Source organism: Dryas octopetala, chromosome 9, assembly GCF_963921425.1.
Source record: "Dryas octopetala chromosome 9, drDryOcto1.1, whole genome shotgun sequence".
NCBI classification, from domain to species: Eukaryota; Viridiplantae; Streptophyta; class Magnoliopsida; order Rosales; family Rosaceae; genus Dryas; species Dryas octopetala.
Window position 1 is genome coordinate 5731163 of NC_141374.1, and position 9217 is coordinate 5740379.

The window sequence follows — 9217 nt, forward strand, 5'->3', positions numbered from 1 at the left end:
TTTGATCAAGGATGCTTGTTCCATGATCTAGTACTCTAGCCAGAGATCCATGAATCTAAACATATGTTGCCTCTTGGAACATCTCTCCTATTACCAGGAGTGACAAATCCTCTGTTGAAACACACACATGCATGTCCCCAACATCAGTGACTATGCCTAATTTGTACTTTTAACTAAACTCTAGGAGCCTAGCATTGTAATATAGCCAAAACATAGTGATTGAGCGCATAGGACAACCATGGCGTCTCAAGTCTAGGGACCAATTTGTTATCAAGACTTAGCAAATTCCTGTTGACGAGTCAGTAATACTCCATGACATGTATTCATTATGTTGGCCGGTCACGTTCAGTGAACAATCTACTTGCACCCATGATCTTCCCTTAGTGTCTCTACACCGACAATCTGAGACTGATCATCCTAATCATTAAGCAGAGCTAGAGCATGTTGGTTTTACCGGATTTGATAATGTCCAAATATCAATCCTACGACTAAGAGCAATTTAATTAGACTCTAATTACTGAGAGATATAAGTCTCACGGTCCTAACTTCTTTAAGATATATTATTCCTTCAACTTAAAATCATGAACCTCTTTTATGCATACACACATATATAAAGATCTAATATGTATACGAAGAATGATACATAAAAGACAAGTTTTTCGTGATGTTAAAAGTATACACAATACGTATATCAAAACGATTTGCATTTGGACATATTCCAACAAATTTTTCAAAAGGTATTTGAAATTTTTTGAATTTATATCCTATTTTCCTTTTCCATTATAATCATTTTTGGTATTTTACAAAGATTAATTGTTTTAAAAAGAACTGTTTTTTAATTTACAAATCATTTTAAGGTTTGACTTCATTTTGACCAAACCTAAATTGTTTTTTTGAACTTAATTTTGGTATAGTTGGGTAGAGCTCGACTCTACGAGCGTGTAGGTGCAAATGGTGCATGAATCAAAATTACATTTTAAAAGTTTCAGGTTTTAATTTGAGGGGCAATTTGGTAAATTCGTATCTTAGGGTTTTAGTATAAAAATCCAAACTTCAAAAAAAATTCTCCTTTTTTTGAAAAACTCAGCCTCACACACACTCTGGCCGGTTCTCCGCTTTCCGACGGCCAATGCCATTGAGACCGATGGCAATCAAATTGTTCATTTTGTATGTTACATAAAGAGTTTTCACTTTGGTGATTTCGTGTTTTAACAATTGGTATTTTTATTGAGAGTTCAATTTTAAAACTTCTCAATTCGGAGTGAGAGCTTCTTTATCTTGCCACCACAAGATCTCGTCCTTGCATCCGTGGCTGCTAACAAGGATGCAACAACATATCAAACGAAAAGAAAAATTTTGAGCTCATAATAATAAGTTAAGGAATTCAATTCAAATATACTTCCAAATTTAGAATTGGCATTCTGGACGTGGATGTTTGATTTGTTAACCATATCAATCATCCCAAACGGATGCTAGACTATGTCCTTATTGGCTATTAAAATACTCCTATATTAAACATCTTACTGTATTAAGTTATTAACCAAGGAACCAAATAGCTATTTAACAAATACCTTTATAAGATAATATTTTCGTAATAAGCAAAAGTACATAATAATCCTTAGCCCCTAAGTTAAATCATGAATAATGACCAATATTTAACATGCACAGCATGTGTTTCAGAAAAGGTAAAGTTTAAGTTAATTACTTATTAAATTATCATGAATAAAATTACCTATTAAACCGGCAGTGTCAATAAATTATGTTATGAAAATAGAAAAACATATATAGAGGGAGAAAATAATTACCATGTAAAAAAAAAAAAGAGTAACGACAGCGTGGCAGTGGGGACGTCGCCGTTAGTCTCGTACGCGGTTGTCGGGCGCAAAGGAGTGAACCAAAGTTAAGAAGCTTTCCTCTTCCTCTATATATCCACTTTTTGACCGTTACAAAAACACGGTTGTCTTTTCCCAAAATGCCCCTAGTGCCCGCACTTAATTACGAAACGTGCTTTCTTACGTCTTCCCACTGTCTTTCAATTTTCTTTTTTTTTTCTTTTTTTTTCTTTTTTTCTTTTTTTCTTTTTTTTTTCTTTTTTTCTTTTTTTTTTCTTTTTTCTTTTTTATGGACAATAGTACCCACCAACTGCCGCTTGTTTTACCAAACTCTTGATTATTCCAAAACCCAACCCCCGTTTGTTAGCATTATTTCACTTGCCCACCTTTTTTTTCAGACCCATTTGATTTGGTCAATATTTTGGGAGGGCAGGTTAATTGCTATCATTCTAGCTCGTGTATATTCAATGAAAATATATAATGACCCAAGACTAATACTATATGAATTTATGTACACTACAAGACAAGTATACGATTTGATGAAATTTTCTGTTGGGCGGAAAATGGTCTTTCAACCACCAATTTTGACCATTATCGATCAAAATCTCTCCTAATAATTAGATATTTGTCAACCAAATGAGCCTTGATTGTACAAATAGTTTTGTACAATTAATATGCAACAATATAAGAAGACATCGACATACTATATGCATGGTATTACTATTTACATAGAAAAATTTCTCAAATTAATGAAGACACAAAAGACTAGAAGGTTGTTTTCAACATCTTCATTTAAACCCTTAACCTCACATACAATTAGAAGGTTTACTATTAATTTCTTGGGCTAAATACATTTTTGGTCCACGAACTTTGAACGGTTTCTCAATTTGGTCCACCAATTTTGAAACGTGATAAAAATAACCCCGAATTATCTAATTTGTGTCAATTCAGGATTTTTCGTCCAAATATCTAACGGACGCTGACGTGGTGCACTGAATGTGCGCCACGTGTCACCTCTTTATTTTATTTTCAGATTTTTTCTATTTTTCTATTTTTATAAACTTTAAAAATTAATTAAAAATAGCTCCGGACTCATAAAAATATATAGAAAATTCCTACAACCTCATCTTAACTAGTCAAAATTTATTATGGGGCCAAATTACCAATTTGCCCTCTGAGAGCTTCTAAAAAATTTGGGAAGTCCAAATTTATTTCTAAAAAATTAAAATACTCAAGACTCTTTGGAAATTCAAAGAATAATCTCCCGAGTTTCAAAAAATACGAGGTTTGCACCGTTGGTTATTTTTGTCACGTTTCAAAATTGATGGACCAAATTGAGAAACCACTCAAAATTCGTGAACCAAAAATGTATTTAACCCTAATTTCTTAGGTCATTAGGGATTTAAGGGTGATATGAAGATATGTTGAAAACAACCTTCTAGCGAGACTTGTAGTTTCATAATTGACAGATGCGCCTTCCACTTCGTCGTATTATATAGTGTATTACTAAGGCTAATTGGGTGGACAAATCAACTTGGCCTAAATTATTGAGTTGATGATGGAAATGTAGCTATACTTATTAAGGGTTTCAAGAAGCCAAATTGTACAAGTAAGATGCTTCTTATATATGAAATATTTCTACTTCTTTTTATTATAGAGGAGATAACATATATTATTATTGCCCTAATATATCTATTTATGTTGACGTAACAAGTTGGTCAACAGCTTATAAATTAAGAGTTTATTCTTTTTTTTTTTTTTTGTTCTCTTGGCCGGGGCTGATCAGCAACAGAAACCCATTATATATTATTTTGTTCTGCTTACATGCCATGCATATAGATGGTGACTGATTATTCTTTTTTTTTTTTTTTTTCGAGTTAATTACACTTACACCCCCTGAGGTTTATCGTCTTTTCACATACACCCCTTGGGGTTTCAATAATTACACATACACCTCCCGAGGTTTCAAAACTGTTGCATATAACCCCCTATAGTGAGACAAAAAATGATGAGAAATTATGCAAAAAGGCATACTAAGGGATAAAATGACCTAATAAGATTACTCAAGGTGTAAGGTTCAACCTCAATACAAATATTTTCTTTTTTGTTTATTTATTTTTTTCTCTTGTAGGGGGTTATATGTAATAGTTTTGAAACCTCAGGGGGTGTATGTGTAATTATTGAAACTCCAGGGGGTGTATGTGAAAAGACGATAAACCTCAGGGGGTGTAAGTGTAATTAACTCTTTTTTCTTCATGATGGATCATTATTTAAGTGTAAAAAACATCTAGACAATATTTTTGGACCTCAGTAAAAAATAAAAAAACATTAGGGTAATGTATTAGTCTAAGAAATGAGAGAAAATTGAATCGACCTGTGAAGCACCATTTTCATTTTCCAATTGGGCCAATTTAGTACCATTGACAAACTAAAGGAGATCATTACTAATGAGAAGAAGCTAGGTTAAATTGAGCCAGCCATAACAAGTAATTCACATTAAGAAATTTCTATGTCACGGTGGCTGTATCCCCACTCAATCAGGGGTCGCCATGTGTGCAAGTGGATATCAATTAATTAATAAATGTGATACTTGGATGCCCCTGAATGGGTTGGAATATCGCGATTGTGGCATCTCTATGATATAAAAGTTTATCTCTTTTGAATTCAATCAATCCACTGCATGCCTGCATCTTCACAAGAAGAACTTTCTTATAACAGATTGTGTCACTTGACATCCTAAGCTAAGGGCACACTACCATGTGTCAAAATTATCTTCACGAGAAGAACTTTTTTGCAACAGAGATTGTGCCACTTGGCATTCTAAGCCAAGGGCACACTATCATATGTCAAAATTATCACATATAACAGTGGGTCATTGATTTAAGATGTCTCACCGTGTGGCCAAAAAAGAAAAAGATGTCTCACCGTGGCACGATCAGGTGGCAGGAATGTTAGGGGGACTAAATTGTAATTTTTTAAATAAATAAAGATAAAGAGTCATGCCTCTGATGTGACGAACAAATGCAAAAACCGAAGGACAATATCTGCTTGACACGCATATCTTTTGACTGCAATCTCTTTCTCTGTCACACAAAGCCATGCTCCGCGGAAAACACCCCAAACTCATAGCCAAATCCAAATCCAAATCCAAATCCGAAACCAAATCCAAATCCAAATCCAAATCCGAAACCAAAACCAAAGGTAAATCCGAAGCCATGTACCACGTAGGATCAGGATCCGGCCAGGAACCGGCGAAGCTCCGACGGGAAGTGCGCGATGAGGACGAGCAGATCCGTACTCTTGGTATGCTTTTGATTTTTGTTAATTTTAGGGTTTGTGAGGAAGATTATCTGGAATTTGCTTGGGCGGGAGGCCAGATCTGTTTTTAGGGTTCCATACTTTGCGACGTATTTTGAGGAAAAAAAGTGTTAGTTTTTTTAGTTTTTATTTTACTTTTGGTTATGTAGTAGGTTTTCCTTCGTGTGGTACATTATCGTTATTGATTTGAAAATAGTATTTTTTTTAAGATAAAATTTTTAATTTTTGAGTTCGTTGCTCCATTTTTTATCCTTGAAATTCAATTGCTACTAAATAATTTTTTTCCCTCGAGTCTTTCAAGCAGGTGGCATGGGTTTGTTGTCCTAACAAATTAACCTATAATTGAATTGTATTGTTTGTAGAAAAATGTTTTATAACTTTGTGCTGTTTCTGTATGCAGTATTTGAATGATATCGAGAATAGAAAAGTAAAAAGGCCTTACTCAAATGTGCCATCATTTACTTAGCGTGTGAGTCAGTATGTCTAGCTTACTTAATATATATAGGTAGTGATTTTCACCCTCCTTTTTTCTCCTCATGCACTCTTTCCCTTGTTTTTATCCATTGATTCTCCTTTCTTTTATTCAATACTAAGGCTAGAAAAAAGAGGGAGGAGTGCATGAGGAGAAAAAGGGAGTGAGAAAATCGCCACACTTCATATATATCTATATATATATTCTTTCTAGCTACCCATTGTGCTGCGAATTAGTTGCCCGAGAATTTGTGTAATTGGCTCAATCTTTTATTACTCTGTACATGTTGTGTCGCAAGAAAAAATCAGCTGTTCCTGCTATATGGGCTTTGAGATGCTCCTGCATCCCCGACACCACTACTTGAGTCCCTTAACTTAGGTTTTCATAGAGGTTATATGTTTCTTATAGGTTAATGAAGAGGCATAATAATTGATGGCTAATGTCTCAGAGGAAATACTGCGCCATATTTTTTTGGATTTATTCGGTTTTTGAAGATAACTGCTACTCCAGGTAGCCAATTAACTCATTTTGGTTTGTGCATGATGATGCATAGCCGACAGAGAATAATATAAAGTAACTATTTGTTGATGGGATCATAGATCTCATTGCATCTGCAGCTTCTCTATTTATATGTGTCATCAAAGGCTCATTCTTGCTCCTAACCTTTATTTGATTTTAATTGTACGAGTCAACTTGTTATGTTTCCTAGTTTGATTATGTTATGTAGTCTAGTTTGATTAGGTTTCCTATCCCTAGTTTGCTTATGTTTCCTAGTGGTAGTTCGCTTATGTTTCCTAGTTTGATTATTGTTCATTATGTTCTTTATAAATACCTCGAAGATGGAGAAGAATAAACATCTAAAAATTTACTCCATACTGATTTTTTTTGTTTTTGTCGTCGTCATCATCACCCATTCTTTTTATTTGTATTTAACATTAATGGAACTGCAAACAGGTAGCAAGGCAGGAAAACCAAAGGTTTCTGGAGACCGTGCACACATGATCAACTCCTCTTTGTCTCTGAAGGAGGTGATTGCTCTGATGGACGATCTAGGTATGCTTTTAATTTTTGTTTTACAGTTTGTGAGGAAGATTATCTAGAATTTGCTTGGGCTCCTCCATGTGTTTTTAGGAAGAAAAAAAATGCTGTTTTTGTTTACTTTGGGAGAATTTAATTTCATACATAATTTTTGGGAGCTGCTATTGGCACTCCCCAAAAGTTATCCTGCACTCCTTCTCTTTTTTCAATTCTTTTAATTTAATTTCACCATTTTAAATTCCAAAACTGTTCACGTTTCTATGGTGAGAGACCCTTGTCAAACAAGAAAAGCCCACCAGCTACAAACCATGAAGTGGTCTTGTATTGTAGCCTGAAATTGAACAAGGTCTCAAGGTGAGGCTCGCAAAAGGTTTGTTTTCTTCAACTGGCCAGTTCCTGAAGATTTGACCAAAGACGAGTCAGGCACAAAAATATATCACCGGAAACTAAAATTTGTGATGGCCATGAAAGTCTCTTTTGTGCCATTAATAATTTAATATATACTCTAACCCAAAAAGAAAATATCTTTTTTTTTTTTCTTTCAGGTGGGCTTTTTTGTAGAAAAATAAAATATTTTCAAACAACAAAAAACCCAGAACAAATCTTTCCTGCAACGTAAATACAAAGAGAAAATGTGGGAAGAAAGTGGGTACCAGAGATTGGGCTTGATTCAAGAGCACAAGAATATTCTAATTTAGGAATAAATATTTGTGGATGTGTGATTAAAAAAGTGAGTAATCTTGAAAGTCCGAATTTTGGGGGAGATGGTGCAATTCACCATGGAAATGTGAGAGAGAGAAAGAGGGAGTTGAGATCTGTTGTGAAGGAAGAGTAGTTTTTGGAATTTAAAATGGTAAAATTAAATTAAAAGAATTGAAATAAAATTAAATGGTAAAATTAAAATTAAATTAAGCTTTTGGGGAGTGCCAATAGCAGCTCCCTAAATTTTTTGTGTATATAAAATTCTCTTTTTATATTGATAATATTTACTTTTGCTTTTATGTAGTAGAATTCGTTCATGTAGCACAATATGGGAATTTTGTTTGATTTGAAAATAGTAGTTTTTAAGAAATATATAAAGATTGAGTTTGTTGCTCCATTTGGGTTTTTTTTGGTCTGACATTTGGTTAATTGAGGGCAATTCTCAACGAAATTTTGGTCATTGTTGTAAGTTTCTCTCTTCTTTTGTGTATACATGTACTATCCTTGAAATTCAATTGCTACTAAATAATTTTTTCCCTGGAGTATTTCAAGTAGGTGGCATGGCTGCTTTCCTATCCTAACAAATTAAGCTATAATTGAATTGTATTGTTTGTAAAAAATGGTTAATAACTTTACCATTACTAAGCTTGAACTTGAGGTAATGCTTTTTCCTGTTTGTGAGAGAATAAAGAGGAAAAGGGCCTTTATTTAAATGTGCGAGATGGCGTACTTAAATTAGTGTGTGAGTCGGTGTGTCTAGCTCACATAATATTCTTCTTGCTTACCCATTGTGTTGGGATTTTGTGGTCTGAGTAGTTGTGTAATTGGCTTATTGATTTATAACCCTAAACATGTATTCAAGTTTTGTAGCAAGACAAATGTCATCTCTGCTTACAATATGGGTCTTGAGATCTTTTTTCTTCTTCTTTGTATCTAACAATGGAACCCCAAATAAACAGAAGAAAAAAAAGAACAAAAGGCTGTTGAACACTCTCTGAATGAACTCCAACTCGAAGGAGAAGAAGAAGAAGAAGAAGAAGATGGTTTTGAGCTTTGTGGAATTTGTTCTAAGGAAAATGACCACTGGACTTTTGAGTGCCCGTGGCTGGATTTGGTCCCAGAGGGCGCAACTGTTGGCTCTGGCTACGGAGTAGTTTGTAGGGATTGTGGTCAGGTGGGTGGCCACCCTGGTAGGAACTGGACAGGACGTGCTGTTACCGCCTTGTGTTGCATTTGTGAGAATATTGGTCACTGGACCCAAGACTGCCCGAAGTATCAACCTCCAAGGGTGGAGGTGCTAATGCATGAGGAAGAGTACGTGGGACCCCGCAAAGTATCAACTGCCAAGTGTGGAGGTGTAATGCATTTCGAAGAGTTAGAGGACTTCTATGATTAAGAGTCTGTCCTTTAGTTTGTAATTCACAAATGCATTTGCAGGTTTTCATTGTCTTTTGAGTCGTCTGAGGTTTTCTCTGTCACAATGTTCAATGTAGGTGTCATCATGAGTTGTCTTTCAGAATTCTCAAGTGCATTATATTACATAACTATTTAAGGACATGTGCAGTTGTGTATCTTATGGAGAATGAAATTAACTATTTAAGACTCAAATCTCAAATTAAATGTGTATATGCTGATGCTTAAACCGAGCTTGCACGCTTATCCTTAATTAGTTAATTTCATGTCAGCTGCCTTAACATTGCTTATTGTTGTAAACTATTGTAAATAGTATATGTGTGTCTGTCCCCTTAGTCCACCACGTGGTTGTGTGAACAAACAGATATCCTCCCGTGGCTATATAAGGGGGGTAGCCTGTATTCATTTGATACAGATATCAGGAATAACATACCAGCTGATC

The 9217-nt window shown here is 34.7% G+C and overlaps 1 protein-coding gene across 2 annotated transcripts; it reads left to right on the forward strand.

The window, feature by feature from the left end:
• Positions 1-4872: 4872 nt before the first annotated feature.
• Positions 4873-8988, forward strand: LOC147273404 (uncharacterized). Of its 2 annotated transcripts, none has more exons than XM_086228500.1 (3): positions 4873-5135; positions 6577-6675; positions 8325-8988. In XM_086228500.1, the coding sequence occupies exons 1-3, from the start codon at positions 4931-4933 to the stop codon at positions 8756-8758; spliced, it is 738 nt and encodes a 245-aa protein (XP_086084626.1). In that variant the 5' UTR covers positions 4873-4930; the 3' UTR covers positions 8759-8988. The 2 variants fall into 2 exon arrangements, with proteins under 2 accessions (XP_086084626.1, XP_086084625.1); XM_086228499.1 differs by having other exon boundaries at positions 4876-5135; positions 8322-8988.
• Positions 8989-9217: the final 229 nt, after the last annotated feature.

Coding starts and splice junctions, on each gene's coding strand:
- LOC147273404 (XM_086228499.1), top strand. CDS start 4,931: ATGCTCCGCGGAAAACACCCCAAACTCATAGCCAAATCCAAATCCAAA. Junction 5,136..6,576: donor CGAGCAGATCCGTACTCTTG/GTATGCTTTTGA, acceptor AACTGCAAACAG/GTAGCAAGGCAGGAAAACCA. Junction 6,676..8,321: donor TGCTCTGATGGACGATCTAG/GTATGCTTTTAA, acceptor CCAAATAAACAG/AAGAAAAAAAAGAACAAAAG.